The 27,609-nt window shown below is 47.3% G+C and overlaps 4 protein-coding genes, 3 long non-coding RNA genes and 1 pseudogene across 9 annotated transcripts in view; 4 read left to right on the top strand and 4 right to left on the bottom strand.

Annotated features, from left to right (window-relative positions):
• The window catches only part of LOC130529777 (tubulin alpha chain), a 5,352-nt gene extending 3,279 nt beyond the window's left edge, over positions 1-2,073 (bottom strand). The window contains exons 1-3 of the mRNA XM_057040346.1: positions 1,938-2,073; positions 811-1,033; positions 563-711 (exon numbers count right to left, since the gene is read on the bottom strand). Of these exons, the coding sequence (XP_056896326.1) occupies positions 563-711; positions 811-1,033; positions 1,938-1,940 (375 nt within the window). The 5' untranslated portion in view covers positions 1,941-2,073. The remainder of the gene's footprint in view (positions 1-562; positions 712-810; positions 1,034-1,937) is intronic.
• Positions 915-1,389, top strand: LOC130529786 (uncharacterized). Its single transcript, XR_008951649.1, has 2 exons — positions 915-1,053; positions 1,258-1,389. It is a non-coding gene; the product is annotated as an uncharacterized LOC130529786 (long non-coding RNA).
• A 1,298-nt stretch (positions 2,074-3,371) lies between the features above and the next one.
• On the bottom strand, positions 3,372-3,949 carry LOC130529785 (uncharacterized). Of its 2 annotated transcripts, none has more exons than XR_008951648.1 (2): positions 3,824-3,949; positions 3,372-3,560 (listed from the first exon to the last, which is right to left on the bottom strand). It is a non-coding gene; the product is annotated as an uncharacterized LOC130529785 (long non-coding RNA). The 2 variants fall into 2 exon arrangements; XR_008951647.1 differs by having other exon boundaries at positions 3,660-3,917.
• Positions 3,950-4,212: 263 nt separating this feature from the next.
• Positions 4,213-7,148, top strand: LOC130529778 (tubulin alpha-1B chain-like; annotated as a pseudogene).
• Positions 7,149-7,610: 462 nt separating this feature from the next.
• Positions 7,611-14,021, bottom strand: pmelb (premelanosome protein b). Of its 2 annotated transcripts, none has more exons than XM_057040325.1 (12): positions 13,827-14,021; positions 13,022-13,117; positions 12,805-12,951; positions 12,443-12,571; positions 10,100-10,261; positions 9,651-9,980; positions 9,319-9,504; positions 8,841-8,972; positions 8,658-8,760; positions 8,365-8,570; positions 8,189-8,279; positions 7,611-7,996 (listed from the first exon to the last, which is right to left on the bottom strand). In XM_057040325.1, the coding sequence occupies exons 1-12, from the start codon at positions 13,879-13,881 to the stop codon at positions 7,834-7,836; spliced, it is 1,800 nt and encodes a 599-aa protein (XP_056896305.1). In that variant the 5' UTR covers positions 13,882-14,021; the 3' UTR covers positions 7,611-7,833. The 2 variants fall into 2 exon arrangements, with proteins under 2 accessions (XP_056896305.1, XP_056896306.1); XM_057040326.1 differs by having other exon boundaries at positions 9,660-9,980.
• LOC130529787 (uncharacterized) lies at positions 9,925-14,734 on the top strand. Its single transcript, XR_008951650.1, has 2 exons — positions 9,925-10,280; positions 12,651-14,734. It is a non-coding gene; the product is annotated as an uncharacterized LOC130529787 (long non-coding RNA).
• A 480-nt stretch (positions 14,735-15,214) lies between these two features.
• On the top strand, positions 15,215-18,076 carry sarnp (SAP domain containing ribonucleoprotein). Its single transcript, XM_057040351.1, has 11 exons — positions 15,215-15,393; positions 16,151-16,250; positions 16,389-16,432; positions 16,501-16,568; positions 16,855-16,906; positions 17,030-17,103; positions 17,218-17,255; positions 17,415-17,440; positions 17,519-17,587; positions 17,764-17,850; positions 17,938-18,076. The coding sequence occupies exons 1-11, from the start codon at positions 15,361-15,363 to the stop codon at positions 17,977-17,979; spliced, it is 633 nt and encodes a 210-aa protein (XP_056896331.1). The 5' UTR covers positions 15,215-15,360; the 3' UTR covers positions 17,980-18,076.
• Positions 18,077-18,925: 849 nt separating this feature from the next.
• The window catches only part of jph2 (junctophilin 2), a 9,930-nt gene continuing 1,246 nt past the window's right edge, over positions 18,926-27,609 (bottom strand). Inside the window, exons 2-5 of the mRNA XM_057040324.1 lie at positions 25,930-26,746; positions 22,207-22,325; positions 20,607-21,571; positions 18,926-20,463 (exon numbers count right to left, since the gene is read on the bottom strand). Coding sequence (XP_056896304.1) covers positions 20,383-20,463; positions 20,607-21,571; positions 22,207-22,325; positions 25,930-26,746 — 1,982 coding nt within the window. The 3' untranslated portion in view covers positions 18,926-20,382. The remainder of the gene's footprint in view (positions 20,464-20,606; positions 21,572-22,206; positions 22,326-25,929; positions 26,747-27,609) is intronic.

Below are 27,609 nucleotides of genomic sequence, written 5' to 3'. Positions count from 1 at the left end.
CCTTCTCAGCAGAGATGACGGGAGCGTAGGTGGCCAGAGGGAAATGAATACGGGGATATGGCACCAGGTTGGTCTGGAACTCCGTCAGATCAACATTGAGGGCACCATCAAAGCGAAGGGAGGCGGTGATGGAGGACACAATCTGGCTGATCAGCCTGTTCAGGTTGGTGTAGGTGGGACGCTCGATATCCAGGTTCCTGCGACAGATGTCGTAGATGGCCTCGTTATCCACCATGAAGGCACAATCGGAGTGCTCCAGGGTGGTGTGGGTGGTCAGGATGGAGTTGTAGGGCTCCACCACAGCGGTAGACACCTGTGGAGCTGGGTAGATGGAGAACTCCAGCTTGGACTTCTTGCCATAGTCGACGGACAGACGTTCCATCAGCAGGGAAGTGAAACCAGAGCCGGTGCCACCTCCAAAGCTGTGGAACACCAGGAAGCCCTGAAGGCCAGTACACTGATCGGCCTGCAGACACAGAGGAGAGTCAGTTATCACACAGGAGATTCACTTTAATCATGTTCTAGAAAGAATTTACAAATGTTCTCCACGGGATTCCCTCACCAGTTTACGGATCCTGTCCAGCACCAGATCGATGATCTCTTTGCCGATGGTGTAGTGTCCTCGGGCGTAGTTGTTGGCAGCATCTTCCTTACCAGTGATCAGCTGCTCGGGGTGGAACAGCTGGCGGTAGGTCCCAGTACGAACCTCATCTGCAGAGACACAAACATCATAATTCATCACTGCTGTGCCACAGAGGACCAGATATCGTCATTATTTGATGAAATGTATCTTAAGGGGATCATATCTACCAATGACAGTGGGCTCCAGGTCCACAAAAACAGCCCTGGGAACGTGCTTTCCTGCTCCGGTCTCACTGAAGAAGGTGTTGAAGGAGTCATCTCCACCTCCAAGAGTCTTGTCACTGGGCATCTGCCCATCCGGCTGGATACCATGCTCCAGACAATAAAGTTCCCAGCAGGCATTGCCGATCTGGACACCAGCCTGGCCGACGTGGACGGAGATGCACTCACGCTGGGAAGAAAGAACAATACGTGAGCTTGTTTAAGCAAATCTCTTAACCGCTTTATCCCTTTTTGGGTCGGGGGGGCTACACAAAGGGGCGAAGGCAGAGTTTACCCCTGGATGAGTTGCCACTTCATCACAGGGCTCTACATAATCATTTGTCGGTTTTGTACCTTGCTCAAGGGTACGTTGGCACTGCTCTGAAGTTTTCTTGCACCTTCCCCTACAAACAGAACACCTTCCAAGTTTTGTCTGCTGTGGGGCTTGAACCAAGAACCCTCTGGCTCTCACTCTAGTTCCCAATAGACAGAGCTGTCACCACCCCACTTCACTTGTATTGCTATTAAAGGTCACCTTTAAAAAGACCTTATGACGTGTCTGGATGCATTTATGAAATCGTATAGATGCAGAAATAAATATCTGTATGTGGTACTGATGCATTTCAAGATTATTTAAATTTCTTTTAAGACAACTAAGTTTTTTGTCTGTGGTTGCACAACCATCACTGCGGCAAGAAACGCTATTAATAATCACGTATTAATTGTTAACAACGTCATTGGAAGAATAATTAGGAAGAACGCCGCATAATTCTTGAATGTGAGGCTGCTGGTCGATATTTGGATGGTCGGAGGATATTTTGGGGCGTTCAGGTCGATTTACGCAGCTTCACTGACGAATATGATGAACATTTCTGTTCAGCTCCGTCACAGACAGTTATGGCTCAGTCATTCAAACCAAGAATGTTAACACAATTGGTACCGTCCTAAAACTCATTCTTCTCAGCGGAGACCTCTCCAGGAACATCATTATTATTATTATTATAAACAAATATTAAAACTAATTAGGTTTTTTAGCGCTGTCAAGTGAAATGTAAAACTAACGTGAAGGAATGATTCCATTGGGCAGCTCTTACCATTATTGTTCAGAACAAGTCACAAAAGAGGGATGAAGAAGCTCCTCACGTTGTCTCTCAATCCGACAACTAAAGGGTCGATGTAAGAGAAGATGGCGCGTTAGGATGGGGACTGCTTTATAAGCGAGCCCGCGACGCGCCGGCGACTGCTCTTCCATGATTGGCTGAAATCCTGCCAGTCTGAGTTTGCAGCTTCCCATTGGTGGAGCGCTCCCCTCTCTACAAGCCCCGCCTTTCCAGACACCGCCCGTGTCCCACCATCCCGCTGCGGGTCATTGTGTCCGAAAAATGCTGCGTAACTTAGGTTGTGATGGTACCAGACAGACCCGGTTAGCCATAGAAAATAAGAGTTCACAGGAAGGCCAAATCATTTTAAATTTAGTTTTTCAATGAACAGTAATTATTTTATACCATATGGTTACAGGGCTGCAATTACTGGCTTGATGAGACCCATGTTTCTGAGTAAATTTCGTTTGCTTTCTCTCAGTGATGCTTTGCCAAAGATGAATTCTCACTTGTTAGCTCTTCATTAAATCTATATTTTAATTTTTTATTGTTATTGTTATTTTATTGTTAATTTTATTGTTAATTTTCTGTCTATTAACATTAAAGTCATGCTGTCAGAGGACAGCCATGGACACCACAGACAACCACAGACAGACAACCACAGACAGCCTCCAAAGTGTAGCCGTTGCTAGGAAATAGCCTGGTTGCCTAGATACAGCCAAGTACTGTATCCAGACAAACCGCCTTTATCTGGTGGTCACGTGATGCAGCTTAAATGCAGCAGTGGCGATGGCGCCGCAGCTGCTGTGGGAGGAAATGTGAAGCCTCTCAGTCACTTTGCTTTTCAAATCTGTCAGTGTGATGACCTGCAGGGCCTGGAAGAAAGAAAAGCATAAGCACATCTTACAGGAGTGCTTCCTCAGCTCACAGAAATGCACGATGGGGTCAGTCTTTGTAAGACAAAAGCATTGCATCAACATGGCTCCACACTTTTGTTCACACCAGCCATCAAAGCAGCCACACACATAAAAGCTCATTCTTCCTGTCTCTTGTCTGGATGGTTTAACATTGTCCAATAAGAAGGACCATACATTTTTCAGTCGGTTTAAAAGACCCACAGAGTGGAAGCTTAGCTGCTAATAACAAATGAGGTTTTATGGGAACAGTATTCCCATTGGAGTAAAGTCAAGCCAAACAGTCCTTCATCACCACGTTACAGTTTGAGCTTTGGTCTGACCAGCTGGTTTCATCAGTGAGTTCTCACTATTTTGTTTTTCCAGGAGACATTGACCTTATTGACTTTTCCTTTATGTCTTAACTCATCTTTATTCTACCAGTTTAGGTATGAGTGAGTTATTTTTGGAGAAATAATTTCCATGATGATGTTTAATATGTCCAATATATATTCCATTATTTACACAAATGCAATTGTAAGAATGTTTTCTTTTCTTTATTATTACAGCTAAATTTGAAATGGACACTCAGGGATGCTGCTGTGACAGGTGGAAGCATTCTTTGTGGTACCACATTCTTCTCTTGCAGAACACTGAGGGACCACTCCCATCTCCAACATTCCCATCCTGCCTCTCAGCTGGTCACATCATCCCGGAGTCACAGCTGCGTGGGTGGAGCAGGAAGAGGAGGAAGGGTAGCAGACAAATATAAAAAATCAATAGGGATGAATCCCTTTTGGATTAAATTTGTTCTTTTATTTACCTCTTTTAGATACAATCTTTGACTTCATTTGTCCAATAGTTTCACATTTAACCCTAATACAGTCATTGATTCATTTTTATTGAGAAGCTTCTTTAAATTTTAACACTAAAATTTTGAAATGTTCGCGCTGTAGCTTCATTTACTCCCCAGAAGAAGCGTCGCACCTTCAGCGAGGACACGGACCACGTGATCGCCCCACCAGATGACGTCACTGCAGGGCTTCTGAGACAGCGAGGGAGGAAGAAGAGGAGGAGGAAGATGTGGGAGAGAACTGGGACACCCGGTATTCTCTCCGCTATTGCCCCCCCACCCCCACCCCCCACCCAGATATGATGTCCATGAGATCTGTTTACAATCTGATCAGCTGTTATAACCAAAACATTTTAGAAACATATTGATTTGCAATTTGCCATCGATGGAGCCATTTATTCTGCAAACCAAGAAAAAAAACCCAAACAAATAAGGAACAAATAAGGAACATTTACACAAAGTATCTGAGAGGATCTCCCAAACAGACACAATCGCTTAACGTGAACCTCTCTGCAGAGCTATTGTGTAAATCGCTAGTAAAGCTGTTGGTCCTCTGCGCAGGAGCGAACCTCTGCCCGGCCTATAAAGAGGAGCGCGCCGCCCTCCCATTCAGCAGTTGTTGCAGTGACCCCGTTGGGTTCTACACGCAACGCAAACACACCGACTTTATTCACCCTTTCTTCTTCTCCTCACTTCGAATCTTTCAAACTAATCATGGTAAGTGATTTTTAGTGTGTGTCTCGGGCGATTTTAGGAGGAAAGAAGAGGCAGAACCGAGCATCATGGACGTGGCGCGTCACAGTCGGCTTTTCTAAAGAGGATAATAAAGAGTCAGGCTTGATCGAGCTGTGGTCGGTAGTTGTACCCGTCGGGCACATATTTACTGACAGAGGTGATCGAGACTTTGCACAGTCGTGCAGTGCAGCAGATGCACGACCATCTGATTTGTCGTGGTGTGAGAACAATGCACCGAGGATCGTCGTTCAGGTTTCTGCAGCAGGCGAGCAGGTGGATGAAGCTGTCGTTTCTCCTAGAAAACTACTGCGTGTTCCTTTCCTTCATTTCTCACACGAGCAATATTAATTTTTAACTACTACATTCTTCCTGTTAGTATGTTAAAATCTGAATCATTTATTTTGCAAATAGATGCTGGACAAAGCAGGGAGGGGCATCTAAGGTGGTGATGGCGATGATGTCAGGATTAATCTATTATCTTTAATTTATGAGACACAGCAGCAAATTAATATTTTATCCTCCATTTAAAACAAAAGCGAATTATTCACCGTTCATCCTTTATTGATTTTTTTATTTGTAACAGAATCGTAAAATATTCTCAAATGTCTCAAATTCAATAAAATGATACACAGAAATGAATAACATGATGATTTCGTCTTTATTTACGGTGTTCTCGGACTCATTTTTCACCTTCAAGCCAAAGCAGGTGGAATATTCCAGGATGACGTGCACGCGCCGCGTGCCCAGTCGAATTTGCATTTGTGCTGGTGTTTTGCAAAAGAAAGGAGAGCGTTTGGATGTGAAGACAAGATGACAAAAAATCGTGAGGAAAGCGGAGAGCAGCCTCCTGTGGGTGGGGGTGGGGGTGCTGTCAGGCATTCTGTCCCCTGCTGATGGTGCAGGGAGGTGCCTCCTGCTGCAGATACTCTCTGTCCAAGATAGGGGGCGCAAGTCCCTATTTATCCACGTCATACGGTCTGATTAAAGGTGACCTTTAGCAGCCAAATAAATGAAGCATCTCTGATTTGCTTAAACAAGCTCACGTATTGTTCTTTCTTCCCAGCGTGAGTGCATCTCCATCCACGTCGGCCAGGCTGGTGTCCAGATCGGCAATGCCTGCTGGGAACTTTATTGTCTGGAGCATGGTATCCAGCCGGATGGGCAGATGCCCAGTGACAAGACTCTTGGAGGTGGAGATGACTCCTTCAACACCTTCTTCAGTGAGACCGGAGCAGGAAAGCACGTTCCCAGGGCTGTTTTTGTGGACCTGGAGCCCACTGTCATTGGTAGATATGATCCCCTTAAGATACATTTCATCAAATAATGACGATATCTGGTCCTCTGTGGCACAGCAGTGATGAATTATGATGTTTGTGTCTCTGCAGATGAGGTTCGTACTGGGACCTACCGCCAGCTGTTCCACCCCGAGCAGCTGATCACTGGTAAGGAAGATGCTGCCAACAACTACGCCCGAGGACACTACACCATCGGCAAAGAGATCATCGATCTGGTGCTGGACAGGATCCGTAAACTGGTGAGGGAATCCCGTGGAGAACATTTGTAAATTCTTTCCAGAACATGATTAAAGTGAATCTCCTGTGTGATACTGACTCTCCTCTGTGTCTGCAGGCCGATCAGTGTACTGGCCTTCAGGGCTTCCTGGTGTTCCACAGCTTTGGAGGTGGCACCGGCTCTGGTTTCACTTCCCTCCTGATGGAACGTCTGTCCGTCGACTATGGCAAGAAGTCCAAGCTGGAGTTCTCCATCTACCCAGCTCCACAGGTGTCTACCGCTGTGGTGGAGCCCTACAACTCCATCCTGACCACCCACACCACCCTGGAGCACTCCGATTGTGCCTTCATGGTGGATAACGAGGCCATCTACGACATCTGTCGCAGGAACCTGGATATCGAGCGTCCCACCTACACCAACCTGAACAGGCTGATCAGCCAGATTGTGTCCTCCATCACCGCCTCCCTTCGCTTTGATGGTGCCCTCAATGTTGATCTGACGGAGTTCCAGACCAACCTGGTGCCATATCCCCGTATTCATTTCCCTCTGGCCACCTACGCTCCCGTCATCTCTGCTGAGAAGGCTTACCATGAGCAGCTCTCAGTGGCTGAGATCACCAACGCTTGCTTCGAGCCCGCCAATCAGATGGTCAAATGTGACCCTCGCCACGGCAAGTACATGGCCTGCTGCCTGCTTTTCCGTGGTGATGTGGTGCCCAAAGACGTGAATGCTGCCATTGCCACCATCAAGACCAAACGCACCATCCAGTTTGTGGACTGGTGCCCCACTGGTTTTAAAGTTGGTATCAACTACCAGCCCCCCACTGTGGTCCCTGGTGGAGACCTGGCCAAGGTTCAGCGAGCTGTGTGCATGCTGAGCAACACCACCGCCATCGCCGAGGCCTGGCTCGGCTCGACCACAAGTTTGATCTCATGTACGCCAAACGTGCGTTTGTGCACTGGTACGTGGGTGAGGGCATGGAGGAGGGGGAGTTCTCTGAGGCCAGGGAGGACATGGCAGCTCTGGAGAAGGATTATGAGGAGGTGGGAGTCGACTCCATTGAGGGGGAGGGAGAAGAGGAAGGAGAGGAGTATTAAAATATTCACGACGGCGTTAGTAATACAGGAAATGTGTCCTTGGTTATTAAATGTCTCCAAGCAGAAATGTCAACTCCATCATTTGGCTGTTGAATAAAGTTCCTTTCACATGTGACCCTGTTTGTCGTGATTTCCACAGTGGACATACAGGTAAACCTTTAATGTTGGTCAATAATAAACACCATTACATTATGTCGTCCTCTGTAATCCGGTTTGATTGTTCCTTTTCGAGCCTTTGATTCAGTCAGGCATTTATTTAATTTACTTAACATGGATGGGGAAAAAAGCCTGAAATTAAAATCTCACATTTTTACACAATTGCAACCGCAGTTGTCATGGTAACATCCTTGGGACAGCTATCATTTTGATGTGTTTTGGGCTCTATAGAAAAAATATTTTGATGTACGTAAGCTCTTCATTACATTTTAAATTTGCTGAAATTCAGCATTTCAAACCCTTTTGACTGTATTCATGAAAATACCTTTATCGTTATTTCATGCTGTAAAATCACCACATGTATGTTAGATTAGTTCATGCTTTCATTCTTTAAGGTTTATGAATCTAGAAGAAACAAAGCTGATGTTTTCATCATGTTTATTGGAACAACATTCCAAATCACTTTGTCCAAATGACACAAAATCAGTCCGAGTACAAAAGAAAAGACTCATTTCAAAAGTATTGATTTAAATCCCAACTATGACACTTGAAACTTTTGGAAAATGTGTAAAAAAAAAGTATAAAAAGATTGAGAGAAGCCTAAATCTGTGTTGCTTTGTAGCGTTTGGGTGAGTTGTGAAGGTTTATACTGGCCGATCCTGCAGCAGAGGGCAGTGATCCACTGCTCCACGTCTGTTCAGAAGGTTCCAGACCGTGGAGGCCCCAGAACAGATGTTTGCTCTGCTGGACTGCTGGTTTGCAGAAATCATCACATCTTCCTTTAAAGCACGGTAGGATCTGAAACGCCTGTGGAGACAGGTAGCAAAAACACCTCAACAACACAGCTGGAGGAAAGTTACTCATTTTAAATGTTCCATTTTTATGGGTTGAAGCCATTGCAAGATGAAGAACCACGTTGGGTAGAATTCCTGTAAATGTTCCCAGAGTAGCAATAAAGCAACAGTTTGGAGATCACAATTAATAAATGTCTGTTCTTACTTGTAGGAAAAGGCCACTACGCCTATGACCATAATGAGCACCAGGACACCTAAAACGGTGGCAATAGTTCCAGGAGAGGACAACCCTGGGCCTAAAACAAACATCAGAGTCATAAAAATGGTCACCCATCAATGTAAAGAGTAACGACACAAACTGTGGTCGATGAGGTGAGTTACCCGTGTCAAAGTTGACTTTGGCACTGGTGGAGGCGAAACTGACATCATTGGCCATCGAAACATTGATGCAATAGATGCCGGAGTCATTGAAGAAGTGCCGGAGCACCAGCTGGCACTCTTTAGAAGGTTCCACCATGTTGCACACTGTGTGAATTGGCCTCATGCATTCTGCATCCAGGATCACGCTGCACACCTCTTTTGGAAGGCTGCAAGAGGGAACGCGCTACTGTGAGGCGAGCCACTAAAACGTCTGAGAGGCAACTGGGTCTGAAATGGTACCATCATGTATTCACCTTCCCTGGCAGGTTACAGTTATATCCAGAACATTTGCTGCCATTTCAGAAGATGCCCTTACATCATTATCCATCTGTAGGATCTCAACCTTCTCAATGGCCTCTGAAACACAGGTGGAAGATGGGCTGGTGCTCGGTAGTATCTTTAAGCTTCTCAACTGACACTTGTAGAAGGTAACTCACCAAACACTTCGATGCCGGTGCAGAAGGAACCGTATCGATATATGACGCAGTCTTCATCTGAGGGTTTTTCACCAACGTCGCGCTTAGCAACCCCAGGCAGCGTGGCTCGGCCTGTCAGAGGTGGCTTTGCACCTGATGAGAAACAAGGAATGACAACCGATGAAAAACTTCTAAAATTGCATTTTATACTTTATGTGAAGCAGATTCAGCATGAATTGCTCATGATTAACTCATGAACTCATCATGAGACACAAGAAGAAGACACAAGAAGAAGGACAGCTGAACTCTGGCTTTAGTGAATGACAGACCGACCTGAGGACATGCAAATCAAGAGGTACGGCGCAATGAAGGGTAGTTCATGCTCAACCTCATTTGCATTGAATGTACATCAGCAAATGCAGGGTTCACTTGACCATCATCATTTCTTTTCCATTTTATCAGGACACAACGGTGAATGAGAAGTTAAGCTCTTCCTCACCAGCACCTGACGTACCCTGACGGGCAACAAAGGGAGTCTTGGGACGTGATTGGGACTCCTGCAGAGTGGTGGAGGCCTCATCTTCAGAGTTGTCTTCTGTGTCTGAAGGATCCAATTTGACAATCAGACCAGTTGCCTTGGTGGAAACCAGTTTTGCGACAGCAGACACCACTGCAGGAGCTTTTCCTACACAGAGGGAGACCATGTAAAAATCTCCCCAGTTCAGCTGGCTTTACACACAAAGATTTGTCTCATAGTTAAACTAATGACATCTGACAATATCAGTGCTAACATGCTGAAGCTAACTAGGATTTATGTCATAATATCTTTACCATTGGAACCTATGTCAGAGGGTGGACTGGGGGCCTTCGTGGTATTAACTGGCACATCGCAGGCCTTATCTGGGATCACTGCCTGGACCACCACCTTGGGCTTGAAGGAGCCAGTGCTGATGTAGGTGTGGGTGACAGTCAGCTCCCTGGATATAAGAGCTCCGCTTCCATCCCCAAATTCCCAGTTGAAGGTGATGTCTGCATCACTCAGGTACTCGCTGGGGTCATGGAGGGTGATGGTGAAGGCGATCGCTCTGTTCTGGATGAAGCGCATGTCTCCAGCCACAATGTCATTGACCTGGTCCAGCGAGACGGCGAAGGGTATTTGATCTGCGGGGAATGTGGAGAATGGTTTCGCTTTGATAAGGAATTTGATGAAAAAGTTGAGACCATTCTTGAAAGGATCAATTTGTGTCTTCCTCCTTCTCTCGGAAGAAACCTGAACTCACCGGTGATGGAGAACTGGGTGGAGGCATATCCCAGAGGAATGAACTTTTCTCTGCTGCGGTAATGGTAGATAACAATGTCCATGGTGTAGGAGCCCAGAGGGACATCATCTGTAGCGATGGTCAAGGAGGACGAGGAGTCATCCTCCACCTGCCAGTATTGACCTGCCCAAGCAGCATCCAGGTTAGCACTCAACATGCTCCATCCATCTCTCCTTACATCATCGCACACATTTATGTCACTTTCTTTAGAGAAGGAAAAACAAATTGTCTCATTGGTAGATTGGTAAAAATACATCTGTGTCTCTGCCTGGTGGTTTTGGGATTAAACAGTCGATGGACAAATGGATGATGGATGGATGATGGATGATGGATGGATGATGGATGGATGGATGGATGGATGGATGGATGGATGGATGGATGGTCTTCATCGGTGACAGGTATGAGTAACGAATCCTGATGTGCAGTTTGGCCACAGATAATCTGACTATGGAAATCTGACTATGGAAATCTGACTATGATAATCTGACCATGATAATCTGACTATGGAAATGTGACTATGATAATCTAACCATGATAATCTGACTATGGAAATGTGACTATGATAATCTGACCATGATAATCTGACTATGGAAATCTGACTATGATAATCTGACTATGATAATCTGACCATGATAATCTGACTATGATAATCTGACTATGGAAATGTGACTATGATAATCTGACTATGGAAATCTGACTATGATCATCTGACTATGATAATCTGACTATGGAAATGTGACTATGATAATCTGACCATGATAATCTGACTATGATAAATTGACTATGGAAATGTGACTATGATAATCTGACTATGGAAATTTGACTATAATCATCTGACTATGATAATCTGACCAAGATAATGTGACTATGGAAATTTGACTATGATCATCTGACTATGATAATCTGACTATGGAAATGTGACTATGATAATCTGACCATGATAATCTGACTATGATAATCTGACTATGGAAATTTGACTATGATCATCTGACTATGATAATCTGACCATGATAATCTGACTATGATAATCTGACTATGGAAATGTGACTATGATAATCTGACTATGGATTTGACTATGATCATCTGACTATGATAATCTGACTATGGAAATGTGACTATGATAATCTGACCATGATAATCTGACTATGATAATTGACTATGAAATGTGACTATGATAATCTGACTATGGAAATTTGACTATAATCATCTGACTATGATAATCTGACCAAGATAATGTGACTATGGAAATGTGACTATGATCATCTGACCATGATAATCTGACTATGGAAATGTGACTATGATCATCTGACTATGATAATCTGACTATGGAAATGTGACTATGATAATCTGACCATGATAATCTCTCTCACTCACTCACTCATTTTCTACCGCTTGTTCCTCCACTGAGGGTCGCGGGGGGGCTGGAGCCTATCCCAGCTCAATGGGCGGAGGCAGGGTACACTGGATTGGTCGCCAGTCAATCGCAGGGCTAACACATACAGACACACAACCATTCACTCTCACACACACACACCTACGGGCAATTTAGAGTTTCCAATTAGCCTAAGCCCCAATCATGCATGTCTTTGGACTGTGGAAGGAAGCCGGAGTACCCGGAGAGAACCCACGCAGGCACAGGGAGAACATGCAAACTCCACACAGAAAGTCCCCATCAGTCCCAACGGGGATCAAACCCGGGGCCTTCTTGCTGTGAGGCAACAGTGCTAACCACCACACCACCGTGCCACCCACCATGATAATCTGACTATGATAATCTGACTATGGAAATGTGACTATGATAATCTGACTATGGAAATTTGACTATGATCATCTGACTATGATAATCTGACCATGATAATCTGACTATGATAATCTGACTATGGAAATGTGACTATGATAATCTGACTATGGAAATTTGACTATGATCATCTGACTATGATAATCTGACCATGATAATCTGACTATGATAATCTGACTATGGAAGTGACTATGATAATCTGACTATGGAAATTTGACTATGATCATCTGACTATGGAAATGTGACTATGATCATCTGACTATGGAAATCTGAGCACGATAATCTGACTATGATAATCTGACTATGAAATGTGACTATGATCATCTGACTATGATAATCTGACTATGATCATCTGACTATGGAAATGTGAGCACAATAATCTGAGCACGATAATCTGACTACGATAATCTGACCACGTGAGGGATCCCTTCTGATCTGCTCTGGATCAGCCTCAGGCTACAGAAACTCTTCGACCCTCAGCATCAGTGTGTGAGAGCTCCGCTCACCCCAGGCCTTCCACACAAACACGTAGTTTGGTTTCTTGTCCTTCTTCATTGGCGTTCCATCGGGGAAAACTGGCTCCCAGTCTGTGTCCTGTGTTGGGAACACTGGCTCTGAGGCTGCATGCTTGGTTCCTGCCATCAGAGGAGACCTTCTGTCAGAGGAGTGTTTCAGCCAACGACTGAGTCAGGTCTCATTTATGTGTCATTCCAGGAATCTGCTGGAATCTGCGTGAAAGCTGAGAACATGATGAGGAACTAAAGGACTGAAGTCCAGAATCAGGATGGATGAACCAATCGGGAGGAACAAACTCCGGAGGAACCGGAGAAATGAAACAAACATTCAACTGAGAGTGGGAGAGTTTCACCGTTGAGGACGCAGTCTTCCGCCCAAACCACGTCTCCGTTGGGAAGCACCTTCTGGTTGTGGGGGAACTCCAGGCTGATGGTGAAGGTCACTTTGGCTCCCGTCAGAGTGGGCGAATCGTTGGCGACGTTAAAAATCACCCTGCCCCCTACAGGAAGACGGGAGGAAACGCAACCATCAGGTCCAGTTTTAAGAAGCCAGTCAGACCAGTGATCCACCTTTCCAGGAGTCTTTGTATCGCGGGTCTCCGTCCTTCCAGACCGGATACATCCTGGAGTTCCATGACGGATAACGGACGAGGCGACTTTTGGGCTCTGACAGAAAGAAACCACATAGAATGAAGGATAATAACCGCTTAGATCAGTTTTAAACGGCAGCGACAGATTTTTCTCTGGTGGACGTCAGGAGCCGCTTCATCCAAGATGTCTGCTGGACAAAAATGTTCCCGGAAGGCAAATTCCATGGGAATACTCATCAAAGGACACTTTTTTGTGCTTTGTTTAACTTCTTTGATGTTATTCGGTTAACAGCGAAGGACGCCCAGAGTTCTGGATGTCCTGTTATGTATGTAGGGACCTTTTTTACCTTCCATCTGTTCACTGTTGGCGCATAATCCCGGAGGAAAGAGACGCATCATTAAGGGCTAAATTTCATATCATCAATTTAAATTGAATTAAGGGCTTTGAATGAGTGAACAGGAGCTGCAGAAGAATTCCTACTTTTTAACAGCTCTCAGAAATGTATAGAAATTCAAATACTTACATTTGGCATCTGTACATATTTGAATTTCTATACATTTCTGATGTGCGCATCTATTAAAGGTTTCAGATCTCTGTGCTGAAATGATTCTTAAAATATGAGTCCAAATAATTCCCTCGACTCTGAGAACTGTTCAATTCACCATTTCATGTTTCCAAGGACCTGCTCAGGTTGCAGAAAGAGAAGGATTGAAAATATGAATCAACATTTCACTTCAGGTTAAACTCCCCCATAGTCTGGAATATCTCAAACGACTGCACTTACTTGCCAACGAGGGTGAAGATACAGCCAGAAATAGCAACAAAACCACCGTCCACATTCTCAGCAGGCTTCCTGTCCAACAAATGTCCCTTCAGTGAGCAGCAGCTCGCAGAAAACTGGCTTTATAAAGTGTGCAAGAGCAGAGGGGACGCCTCCTGCAGACAGAACCCCCCCCATCCCCACCCATCCTGTTCTTTACAGTACAACCAGGGTTGGGTTTTAGATACACGGTCAGAAATAAAAGATAATCAGCCAGGAGCAGCAGAACCCCCCCAACAGGGTCACGAGACGCACTTGAGTTTGCATATGAATATTATACACTTGAATGTATTTAGTAGATGTTTTATGATCTAATTGATTTTGTCCTGCTTTGGTCATGGTTAAATGTTTGAATGCATCTCCTTCCTTTTTTGGGGGGAAAATTCCACCAAGCACATGCATCTAAACTAAAATATCAGCCTAAACCTTAGCTTTAATCCATTTTGGGCTGCCTTTTGTCTTATTTCTAATCATGTGGATTAGCTGTGTAAGTCTCGTTGTGCATGATTATCTATTGATGGTTGGTTAGGCTCTCCTTTACTTGCCCTTTATTTATTGTTACTGATGGATATTATTGAGGTCAGCTGCTGTAAAGGTGATGCTGTGTTTAATTTCTCAGGAGTGTAACAGCACTTTGTTTCTGTGTCATTAGAACAGCAGCTCTGAGGGGATCTGCCTGCAGAACAAAAAATGGCAGGAATGCTGCATTACTGAGGATTACTGAAGAACTTGTGACTCTAAATTCATCCGGCTTTGTCTTTGAGCACCTCGAGTACTATGAAGTGACTCTTTTCAAATATTTTTTGTCTCTGTGTGCCAAAGTGTGGCACAAGTCGAAGCCCTTTTGAAACAATGACAGCATTCACAACTAATCTCTCTTCAGCATTATTCCACCTGTTCTTACCATGAACTCTTTAACTCCTTCAGAACATTAAATATTACACACACATAGACGTTATTATACATTTTCAAACATGTCATCTTAGCAGAGTTTAAAAGGCTGTTTCAGCCCAACAACAGACAAATTTGTGTCATTCTAAATAAATTAATTGCTACACACACACACACACACACACACACACACACACACACACACACACACTTTGTACCGCCGGGCCTGACCGTGTGCAACTGCATTAGCCAATTCAGCTGCTGCAGTTCACCGCCTGTCCAGCAGGTGGCGTCAGGATCTCTACACGCAGACACGCTGCTGCAGTTCACCGCCTGTCCAGCAGTGGCGTCAGTGCCCCTATACGCAGACACGCTGCTGCAGTTCACCGCCTGTCCAGCAGGTGGCGTCAGTGCCCCTTTACGCAGACACGCTGCTGCAGTTCACCGCCTGTCCAGCAGGTGGCGTCAGTGCCCCTATACGCAGACACGCTGCTGCAGTTCACCGCCTGTCCAGCCAACGGCGCTGTGGTTAAACAGAGCGGCAGTGAGCGACGCCGGAGCTCCTTGTGTTTATTTGGAAGAAGAAGAAGAGGCCAAAAAAGCAAAGATGGCGGAAGTGGTAGAGCTGCAGAAACTGAAGGTTTGTAATACAATTATTTGGTCAATATTGCAAATGTGCTAAATGTTTATTAGTAAATGTAATGCTAGAATGCTGTTACTGACAGAGTAGGGGATTGCGCTGCTTTTTAATTTAACGCAATGATGAATGAATGAAAATGAATAAATTGCATGCTGTTAACGGGAAACGTGCCCTCGCCTTGTTTATTTAATTGAAACATTATTCATGGTAATTTAACTGTTCCTTGAATCAAAAAACAGGCTGCTGAGGAAAAAATGTGAATAATTAACTGGAAACGGTGATTAAAACGAAGTTTAGCTGCGACGCCATTTTTGTAGCAGGCTAGCTAGCATCTTTTAACATCAATCACGTCCTTTGTATTAACTTCATTACAATTGTGTTTAAACTGCGATTTATTAAAAAGTGCGACTTTATCTCTTTGTCGATTAAAAAATATTTGCTCTGTGTCTTTTCGTGTCCCAAATACGCCGAGAACCGACTAACATGGCCAAGTTCCGTCTTTAAACTGCTGAGTTTAAACTAAGCACAATAGATTTTCTTATTTATTATCTGTCAGTCTTTCTGCAGATTACTCCAACAGAGTGCAATAGAATTAAAATAAATGTCTCCTTAAATAAAAATCCCCTGTGTGCTGTGTTCTTTAAACCAGAGAACATATTGGAAACACACCGGGACGCTCAGTAAGTGTCCCGGGTAAAAGGCGCAAATATTTGGACACGGTTAGTGCTTCATGCTGTCTCTGTCTGTCTTGGACCAGCTTGCTGAACTGAGGCAGGAGTGCGATGCCCGAGGGCTGGCAACCAAAGGCAACAAAGGGGAGCTGATTGCTCGGCTCCAAGCGTACCTGGATGAGCACGGTGAGGCACCAGACTGGAGGAACGGCATGTTTCAAGAAATATGTGCCCCTCTGTCCTTTATGCATGGTTTCTGGGTAACAAGGGGTGACTTGGCTTCCCTCTTTTCTTCTTATCAACCTGTTCCTTTCTGTCCAACAGAAGATGATGTGGATGTTGATGACGTGCTGGTCGAGGACGCCGAGGTAACGACTGTTTCCGGTCTCGGACGTCTCCGTCTGGGTTGTGAGCTAAAGCTTCCTTTTGATTTCAGGACTTCACCAAATCTGAAAGTGACGGCGTCGTAAACGACATCAAGGACCCTGAATCATCTGTCGAAACGTAACTTCACATCTACACACCATCAATATACTTTTCATTCTTTGGAAATAACATCCACAACATTCTGGGGGCGGGGGGGGGGGGGGGGGGGGGATTACTGCTAACAGCTGACACTGTTGAATAAAAATATCCACGTAGGAGCTGAAGTTTTCTGTAAATCTCTGGTTATTCCCTCACTTGTTATATTGAGTTAAATGTGTGGCTGCGGCGTGTTTGACTCGTCACATAATAACAAACTACTTTGTTTGAATTATTTGAGTTATTTATTCTTTTTGCTGTCTTCCAGACTCGCTGAGAAGAAGGTGGTGAAGATAAGCCCCGCGTCCACTGCCAGTGAAGTAAAGAGCTTTGATTTCAGATTCATGATCATAAACTGCACATTCAAACGGCCGCGTACGCCCCCAAAGGCTCCTCAGGTGAGCTCTCAGCAGCTCCACACCTGAACTCCAGTCTTTTTACAGAGATTACAGAAGAGAGCTGAACGTTTCAGCCTGCCTGCATCTGCTGAAAGCAAAAAGGCTTTGCGTGCGGCGAGGTAATTACTGTATTAGGTGTGTGTGTGTGTGTGTGTGTGTGTGTGTGTGTGTGAACGGTGACTGAAAACGAAGCGAAACCTTCCCAACATTCCACCGTTGCTTGTGTCCCTCAGGTTTGGTTTGCCGGCCGAGGGCTCCGGATCATCTGCAGGTCTGCTCCTGATCTTTACTGCTCCACTTTATGCACCACCTCTGCCGGGCCTGGTGCCGGCGCCGCACAGGCTCACCTGAAGATCCAACATCTTCAGAAGCGCTCTGTTGTTTGTAGCCATGTGATTTTCCTCCACTAACGAGTCCTTGTTTCCTGCAGGTGCTGCTGGCGACAGTAAAGCTCCTGTGAGTCTCTGAACACGCAACGTTTCACTCCTCGTGTTGCTGGAAACGGGTTGAACGTCTTCTTTTGTTGCTCTTTAGGTGAACATCGATCAGCTGAAGAAAAGGGCCGAGAGGTTCGGGATGAACGTTTCAACCATCTCTCAGAAGGTAACGAGGACCCGGCCGGTGGTGCCGAAGGTCCGCTGAATGTGACGCCGGCATTTCTAGCGCAGCAGTTTAATTTGGAGCTGACTGTTGTCATGGCAGCAGGCCTGGCCAGAGTGTGGGGGGTGTTTAATGTCTGCTCACCGTGCCCCCCCCCACTGGGATGTTTGTGATTCCAGATTGAGGAAGATGAAAGGCTGAAGAAGAGGAAGGAGCGGTTCGGAGCCTTGACGAGTGGCAGAGCAGCTGGTGCTGCTGACACGGAGGTCCGATTCCTCATCTTTCTCTGTTTTAAAATCACTGAGAGAAAAAGAACAAAAAGTCTCAATTTCCCTTTTTTGTATTTTTTACAGGCGAAGAAAAGGAAGCGTGCTGAAAGATTTGGAATTGTGTGAATGTTGTGTTTGAGAACCCGTCCGTTCTCCGTTCCATTTGTGCTCATTTTATAACATTTTATTTCTTAAAATAAACAGTTTTCAAGTTTTGATGTCAGCTTTGTCCTCTTCATTCTCTGCCGCATGAACGGTTGGAACTTTTTGTACAAAAATGTTTGTATTTCAGCTAAAAAGGGAACGAACAATATTATGACTTATATTTCAAAATGACCTCTCTTTGTGGTTCCACCCGGCAGCAAGACGGGTTCTGATGGTTCTGTTTAATATCCAGGAATTACCAGGAACATTTAAGACTTTTAAGTGCGCCTTATGGTCGCGAACATACGGTAACTTGGTCGTTGCAGAACCGTCCGCGGCCACACGAGGGCGCCGCTCTTCCATCGAGGATCGCTGCAACGTAAAAACTTTTTAAACATTTCCGATTAACTTGTTATTAATATTTACATCTGCGTGTGTTTCAACTCTGATCTGTCTGTTTATTTAATCCTGTCTGTATGAGAGCTGCCTGGGGGTCGTGGGCCTGTAGCCCCCCCACCAGGTTTAAAATAGGTTTTGGTATTTATTTTGGCCCAAGGGAGAAAAGAGACTGTCCCGACAGGTGGAGTTTAAAAATACTTAGTTCTGTTCCTGGGCTGAGCTCTCTGCGCATTTCTGCTCGTGTAAAAAGATTTGGAAACAAAAGTCTGATCCGAAAGTGAAATTTATGAGATAATCTTTTTAAATCACATTTCTAATGTCCAAGTTGGTCAATACAATTTATTTAAACAGGAGGAATTTCACTGCGGTTAAAACGTCATTTTAAGGATGAAAAGATTAGACAGTGATGTTGAATCTTCAGGTAATTCATTGATGGACAAAAGGTTTTATTTATGGGTGACAGCATTAGCTTTTAATCGTGCCTCTACAGAAAAGATCATCTTTGTTACTAAGAAACAGACCAAACATACAAGTTGTAAAAGTTTTATTTTGTAAGATTTTCAAGGTTGGGTTTCAAACTACCAGCTTCTCTGAGGAGAACATTTCCTCCACCGACTGATTCACCTGTGATCGACTCTGCCGAACACGGATCCATGGATCTATCAAGGCTGCAGGTTTCTCTGTTTCCGATTGTTTACAGCACATTTAAAGTTCTCCTTTTCTGGCAGGTCAACGAGCAGCGAGGAACCTTCTGCAGCTCCTCTGAAGGCGAGCGTTCTTCTCAGTGTAAGACATGTTCAAATCATCTCGGCTCCTTTTGGGAAATGAATTTTCGGGTCTCGATATCTTCTCATAAAGACGTGCACTTCAAAATGTTACAAAAAGCACAGACACGCACACAAAGTGCCCTCATGCATTCAAGTGTTGAGCTCATAGTTGGCGGCGCGATGGATGCTAGGCTAGCTGGAGGGCTAACGAACAGCTTTACAGTTAATCCTGTAACTCCTACAGCAGTGACTCTAAAGCACAGAGGTGCAACACGAGCTTGTCGTGCTCCACTGGAGCCTCCATCAAAAGCTTCTCTAAAAGACCAAACCAAAGCAGTGACGACAACATTTCACAGTGTTGAACAGGCTGAAGAGCTCAGGTAGAAAACGCTAAGTTAGCTTTTACTGCGAGACGCCCGCAACCAAGTGAAGCCGAGTTTTTGGAGATAACTCGGCATCTTGGAGCGTTGGCCGACACGTCGCTCGTCCAGGTTCCGTTTCTGATGAATCCGAAAACAAAAGAATAGAAAAAACCACCAACCAGCAAATGTTAATGATGATTAATGGGATTAATTACCACCCGGTTTACCTCAGCAGAAGCTGTGACAACAGGAAAATTCACAGTATTTTACAGAGTCGTGGTTTTTTTCTTCTGAACTTTAAGCGGCGGCGATATCGCCGACCGCTGATGCTGCGTTTGTCGTGTGAGTTTCAACCAAAATAAATGTAGTTGTTGATTCAGAGACGCCCGACATTCTCCACAAGCAAAGCAGGATGCGACAGGAAAAGGTTCCTGTTCCTGTGAGCAGAACCCGCTCGGACACAATCAAGACAAAATCAAAGGACGGCCTAACAAAGTGGTCTAATCTGGCTGATCCACACGGTGAAACGTGAACCTACGCTTTTATTCCTTGGTAAAACCTCATCACACACGGCCCCGACCTTCCTGAAGCAGTTTCACACGTCGGAGTTCTGATTCGCTTCACTCCTGCAGACCTGTCCAAGAGGAGGATCTTCAGAGAGGCTGGAGCAGAACCTCCAGAGGAGCTGAGGTGGTTCCGTGAACCGCCTCCCCGTCCTTGAGCTGTGGCCGCCACTCAGGAGGACGAAGACCATCAGACCTTTTCACACACCTACAGCAAGACAACACTTACACCGCTCTGTGGACACGTCCGCTCTGCTCCCGGAGTCTTTGTTACCTGAGGACCAGGACGATGTCTCATGACAAAATGTGCACGAAGAGGATGGCCAGGCCGACGTTGAGCAGGATGACCATGCAGATCATGATGGTGTTGGGACCCTGGAGGAGACGTCAGTGACACGTTACGTGAGCATCGGCGTGTCTGCACGTTTGTGCCACATTTAGCCTTTTTGGAAGCTGACTGAAAACCACAGCTAAATTAAATTATTATTAATTATTAAATGCTATTAAATGTGTCTCACCTCCAGCTCCTCCAGTTCTGGGCCGCGTTCGCTGCTCTGACCTGAAATCACCACCTTTTGTTTGGGTTCTGCTTTGGGTTTTTCCACAGCAGCTTTGGCCTCCACTGGATGTGGCGCTGGTTTGGGTTCAGGCTTAGATGCAGGTTTTGGGGGCGCGGGTTTTGGGGGCGGAGCCGGGCTGGGTTGCCTCCTGGGGAAGGTCTTTGCTTCTGCTTTGCTGGATGGCCGACTCCCCTCTCTGGGCTCGCCTCTGCTCTGAGGGGTGAGTGCGTCTGGTTCCTGGTTGGCTTTGAACACGGGGAGTTTGGGCTCTGGGGCTTTGGGGGTCACTTTGGCTGCTGGGCGGAGTTCTTCTTCTTCTTCATCTTTAGGGATGAGGCCGTTTCTTGCAGGAGGAGCAGGAGCAGCAGCAGGAGGAGCAGGAGCAGGAGGAGCAGCAGCAGGAGGAGCAGCAGGAGGAGCAGCAGGAGTCACGCCTGGAGCTCTTGTCTCCGAGTCAAACTTCTGCAGGGGCTTGATCTCCAGGTCGGAGCCTGGTTCCATCTTGCTGCTCTGACTATGCTGGCTCGGGGTACGGGAGGGTCCGCGACCGTTGGGGGCCCCTCCCCCCTCCGGGCCGGCCGAGGTGGGAGCAGAGGTTGAGGGAGTGGAGGGGCGACTGCTGGACCTGCTGTTGGGTTTACTGTTGCCCCGACTACCAGCGCCTTTGCTGATTTTATCTTCATTCCAGCTTCCCGGACTGAGCAGTTTGGGGTGTTCCTTGCTGATGATGCCAGGGCTGGGGGAGGGGGTCCGGCCGGAGGACGAGTCCGGCATCAGGCTGACCAGTTCGTTCATGAGGGGGCTTTCCGGTGGCGTTGGCAGGGGCTCATCCTCGGCCAGCAGCGGCTCGTGAATGACGATATCTGTGTTCTCGCTGCCCTCCGCCGCCTCCTGCAACACCCTCTTCTTCAGGTACTCCGGACCTGTGACGACAGGGAGTCGCTCCGTCAGCACCAACGTCATCGCTCCTCCACCGTTAAACTGAACTAAAATCGCGCCGAGTTTGTGTCTGCCCGAGATTAAAATGTGGGTCTGCAGGTTGTAAAGTTCGGATGAAACCGCCTCCTGCCACCCCTGCAGGTCTCGGGAGGCGGTACCGCCCACGGAGGAATGAAACCCGCCTGCGTTCGGGCGCCTGCAGCCTCTCAGGAACCCACAAAAACACCTTTGTGTCGTGCTTTTACCTCCCGACTTGCTTTGTGTAGACGTTAAGCGTGGGTGTAGTCGGACTCCCCGTGAAACTAAGACAAGCCCTTCGACCCAATGAGATGTTCCTTTTTTAGACATTGAAAACGCAGCTCTCCTTGTGGGGAGCCGCAACAAGGATCCATTAGCTCAGGCCGTCGGCATGCGCGGAGACGCGTTACGAGCGTCTCGCGGTCGCTTCAGCTGCCTCTGCTGCAGTTACCACAACAAACCCAAACACAACCAGACGATTTGTCTTCTGACGTGTCGGGGTAAGCGAGATGAAAACAGCCAAACATAAATAATTGACACGGATCTGGTGATGCAGGTTCTACGGGGAAGATTAATGTGCTGAGATGAGGCGTTCACTGACCGGGCTGGTAGAAGGACGGCGAGAGCTCTTTGGCCACCAGTCGGGCGATGCTGGACTCGCTGTTGGAGGCCTGAGCCGCTTGTTCGGCCGCGTCTGCTTTGGCTTTGGCATGAGTGGTCCTGCAGGAAACACAAGCTTGTTCATCAGGTAATGTGGAACCATCCATCCCATCATGTCTGACACTTCCATCTCCATTTCCATAGGATCAGTCCATCCTGAGCCTTAAAGCTCTGGAGGCCAGAGACCCTGAACCCAGCACCTCTCACCCCTCAGGGTCGCTGTGAGCTGAGTCCACTGAAACGTAACACCGGGCGGCTTCCTGGGCGACCCGGGAAGGTGATTCCTGCTGGAACCATCACAAAGACCCTGGGTCCACCAGGTTCCACGCTAACACTCAAACACAGGTCTGAATTTGAGTTAAAGGTTTTTTCAAGGCGACGGACCCGAACGCAGTCGGTTTGGTTTGTTCTTCGTGATGCCTTCAGGGTACAGCGTTGATGGTAGGTCACCTGTTGCAGCCGCTTCCTCTTTGAGGAGCAACACGTCATTTTAAAGGACCGAAAAACCTCCTGCGATTAAAATTCTCTAAATTTGAGTCAAATTGTAAAAGTTTACAAATTCAAATCCTTCAACAAGCGTCGCTCTTGTTTAAACGCAGTATTTTGGAGGAACTCCTTGGACCAGCAGCACCAGAATTTACAGAACAGCTGGGAACAGTGTTCCCAAAGGAAGCATTCGGAGAAGGCCAGCGATGTAACAATATATCAAGCGCTGTGATTAAAGTTGCTAAATTTGGCTAGCATGGTTGCTAACAGTATACAAGGTGTGAGATCCAATATAGAAGCCGGCCTGAAAGGTGGCTCCGGTCCAGACCAGCTCTGGACAGTTTAGTCTAGATCAACAGAAACAACTTTGATTTAAGAACACTTGTAAATAAAGTTAGTGCTTTATTATCGCTGCCCCGTTCTTTTGCCCCCTGTAGAAGGTTCGGTCATTAAACCTGGAGCGGGTTTGCTTCAGGGCACTTCAGCACAGGGGCGGATCGAACCTCTGATCTGACCTCCGTGGTGTCCCAGGTCAGCACCACACGCCTGTAAACCTGCCACAGGGGAACCTAAAGCTCCAGAACTTTGCAGAACTTTGACCACAGCTGCTTTTGCTGCTAGCGGACATCTGATGCTGTGACCTGAATACTCGCAGCTTTCTGGGGGCCTCGAGTGCCCGCAGAGCACAGAATAACCTGCAGGATAATCCTCCCTTCCAGCCTCTTCACATGCTCAAGCGATACGGCACAAACGTTCCTGCGATACGGTACAATCGTTCCTGCGATACGGCACAATCGTTCCTGCGATACGGCACAAGCGTTCCTGCGATACGGCACAATCGTTCCTGCGATACGGCACAATCGTTCCTGCGATACGGCACATCGTTCCTGCGATACGGCACAAGCGTTCCTGCGATACGGCACAATCGTTCCTGCGATACGGCACAAGCGTTCCTGCGATACGGCACAATCGTTCCTGCGATACAGCACAATCGTTCCTGCGATACAGCACTAGCGTTCCTGCGATACAGCACAATCGTTCCTGCGATACGGCACAAGCGTTCCTGCGATACAGCACAAGCGTTCCTGCGATACGGCACATCGTTCCTGCGATACAGCACAAGTGTTCCTGCGATACAGCGCAAGCGTTCCTGCGATACGCACAATCGTTCCTGCGATACAGCACATTGGTTCCTGCGATACAGCGCAAACGTTCCTGCGATACAGCACAATCGTTCCTGCGATACAGCGCAAACGTTCCTGCGATACAGCACAATCGTTCCTGCGATACAGCACAATTGTTCCTGCGATACAGCATTAGCGTTCCTGCGATACGGCACAAGCGTTCCTGCATTTAAAGTGACAGTTTTCATATTTTAAACGAACTAAAATAATGCTGAGGTGAAGATAAAGAACGACTTGTAACAGCTTCTGCACTGAAGGGCAGGCGATACTCTATCAGTCTGGCATGCTGGATCTTTAGAGTGTGTGTGTGTGCGTGCGTGTGTGCGTGTGTGTGTGTGTGTGTGGTGTGTGTGTGTGTGTGTGTGTGCGTGTGTGTGTGTGTGTGTGTATTTAAAGTCAGCCGACTGTTTTCACTATAATTGCAGCTGATTGCAGCACTGTTTTTGCTCCATGGTCACATGATGGTTCCTGATTTTTGTTTTAGAGTTAAAATCGTCATTACCCCTGATCCTGATCCTGATCCTGATCCTGATCCTGATCCTGATCCTGACCCTGATCCTGATCCTGATCCTGATCCTGATTCTGATCCTGACCCTGATCCTGACCCTGATCCTGACCCTGATCCTGATCCTGACCCTGATCCTGACCCTGCAATCGGGCCAGTTTACAACAAATGATCCCACCACAAAGTGCTGAGATCAGCAGAACTTCATGTAATCCAAGACACCACTGAATCTCTTTGCCACCCCAGCACTCACTCAGGGAGGTGTCCAGTTCATATTTGGTGAACCACTTGAGAACACCGCTGCCCCCCCCCGACCAATATCTGCTGTTTCATAACTGTTCGTGATGCTTTTTCCATATGGAACTTGGGAGTTTAATATAAAACATCTCATCAGGACACCAGACATTCATGGGGGGGGGTGCCCAGCCATGGGGGGGCACCAACATCTCCCACCATGTCCTCCTGGAATGGGGAGTTAAATTACACAACAAAATGCTTTTCCTAAATGAATAACGATAGGTGAAAAAGAACACAGTGTTGCTGTGAGTTGGCAGTAAAAGGGGCTTCAGAGCTGGGGGGGCATGTGTTGGGGGGGGGGGGGTAATCAGCTGTTGCATTCCCCTGTGATTGTGATACAGCAGGAGTGCGCCTGTCCATATTTAGTCAGGGCCCCTCTGTGACCACAGCACTCATGAGCATACGTCAATGACCCCCCCCCGAGCCGGCAGAACAATGTCCCCAGTGCGTCCCAGAGCCTCTAACTGGTGGGGGGGGGCAGGTCTGGTATCCCAGCCGACCGCAGGAACAGATGTGTTCCAGCAGATGTTTACGCTTCCATCCTGGTTCCTGTGCGGGTGAAACTTTCTACGCGGTGGATGAAGCAACATCAGGCGGCCCCAGGCTGCGTGTCCCTGGGCCCAGTATTTACGCCCCCCCCTGCTGGGAGGGGGTCTGCAGTCCATCAGCCTGCTGCTGTAAACACACACTTCTTTTAGCTTCTGTGAGGACTGTTGTCAAAAACAGTAGCACCTTCTACGGTCACGGAGGCTGAAAAGCTGCTTCCACAATCAGTTTATATAAACCAAAGCACCCCCCCCCCAGAGGTCTGGGACCTATTGCAGGTAATATTGTGCAGGCAGGAACCTTTCCAGAGGGACCAGAACCCACACCTCCTGCCGTAGAGGAGACCAGCCTGGATCGGGTTTGTTCTGTCTGCAGACGTGAGCAGGAGACGCCTTCGGCTAATTCAGGACGGCGCTCCTCCGTAAGCACTTCCTGGTTAACGGAACGCCAGTCCGAGCCCGTTCAGAGACGGGGTGTTAATAGCAGCCCAGTCATTAATACCCTCAGGGGGCAGAGCAGCAACCCTGAAGCTGCTAAATCTGGTCTCTCCTGAGGAACCCGAGGAGCCTGCTGAGCCTGGGGCTCCAGGTGATGCAGGATGAACCCTAAAAGCTGAGAAGAAGACTGACGTATCGCTCGGTCTCACCTGGAGGAGGCGATCTCCGCCTTCTGCTTGGCGATGGCTGCGGCCCTCTGGGCGCCCTCCACCGCCCGCTCCACCTTGTGCTTGATCTTGTTTCCCTTCAGCTGGATCACCCTCTTCTTCATGGCCTTCACCAGCATGTTGTTGACGTATTTGCCCTCCTCCTTCCCTCCCTCGGCGAAGGTGGTGCAGCCGTAGCCGTGCCTCTGGTTGTTCAGCCACTCGCCCTCGTACTTCAGCCCACTGGACCTCTCACTTATTCCGTATCCGGAGCGCTTGTCGTTCTTCCACTCGCCCATGTAGACCTCTGTGGTGGTGGCGTCGATGTCGGCCTCCACGGGGGGGAAATCTTCCGCCCCGGCCAGACTCTCGTCCCCGATGCTGATGGTGGAGTTGGTGTCACTGGCGTTGGAGCTCAGGGCCGACTCCGACCTGAGGAAGCTGATCTTGCTCTTCTGGCTGGACAGAGAGGTGCTGGACTCTGACTTCTTCAGCTTTCCCAGCAGGGAGCTCCTGCGGAACAGACCTTTCTTCTTGGGTTTGACGGCTTCCGGGTCCACATGGAGGGTGAGGGCGAAGCCTCCACGGGAGGGCCCCAGCTGGGTGGGGGTGGCGATGGGGGTCTCCTCTCCTGAAGCGTTGGTGGCGGTGATGATGGGGACGTCCTGCTGCAGCACGGTGCCGTTGCTGTGCTCACTGCGGAGGGAGGTCAAGGAGGTACGGAGAGGGGAGCGAACCACTGCTGCCATCCCATACGGGACACTCTGACGGACTCCGTAGCCGTGCCGCATCCCACCTGTGAACTGTCCTTGGAACGTGCCTGGAATCATCAAACGACATCATTTTTCACACAGAAAAGTCACCCCGATTTCTCCGTTTCAACAACAAACTTTCATTAGGAACCAGTGAATATGAGACCTCAAAAATCCCTCGGCTGTAGCGAAACGTGAGCTAGGACTCAGATATCTGCTGCGTCAACATCACGGATGCAGGAACAACCTTCCCGCAAAGTTAAACTCTACTTATTTGAGCTCCGTCCTGTGTCTGGAACATTCCATCTACTGGGAAGACACCAAGAAGGAGGACAGGGCACAGTTTCTTTAGCATTAGCATGAGCGTGGAGCTACGAGCCTCTGAGCCTCTGAGGTAGACCTTCAATGATGTTGACCTGCTCCAGATTAGCCACATTTCGTCAGTCAGGGATGAAGTCCAGGAAGTGTCAGGAGATTGAGTCTAAACTCATGGTGTATATGTCTGTGAAGATGGTTTGGAGGCTCCTGAGCTATTATTAGATGCTGACATCTGCTACTATCACCCCCCCACCGCAGCCTCCACCAGCAGAACAGATGAGTCAGCTGTCAGGGGAACAAATGCTATTTTCATTGATTTTGTTGGGTTTTCTGGACACGGTGGAACGAGAGCGATGCCGGCTCATTCACACGGGTCTCCAGGAGAGTTTAAAATGTTTTGGGGACTCAGTTGAGATGATGGAATCTGCTGGTGTGAAGTTATTTGACTCAGATGGCGTCCTGCTCATGTGACGGTCCCTCACTCAACCCGACGGTGTTGCTGTTAGAATCTTAAAGGGAGATTTTTCATACTCTGAAATGTTGCAACAGGAGGAGATTTGTCGTTCTTTTGATGTTTTAACTCATGTTGTCTGTTTAAAAAGGTCTCAGATGA

This window comes from Takifugu flavidus, chromosome 8 (genome assembly GCF_003711565.1).
Source record: "Takifugu flavidus isolate HTHZ2018 chromosome 8, ASM371156v2, whole genome shotgun sequence".
NCBI lineage: Eukaryota > Metazoa > Chordata > Actinopteri > Tetraodontiformes > Tetraodontidae > Takifugu > Takifugu flavidus.
The sequence above is the reverse complement of the archived record's forward strand: the minus strand, read 5'-3'. Positions and strand labels throughout refer to the sequence as shown.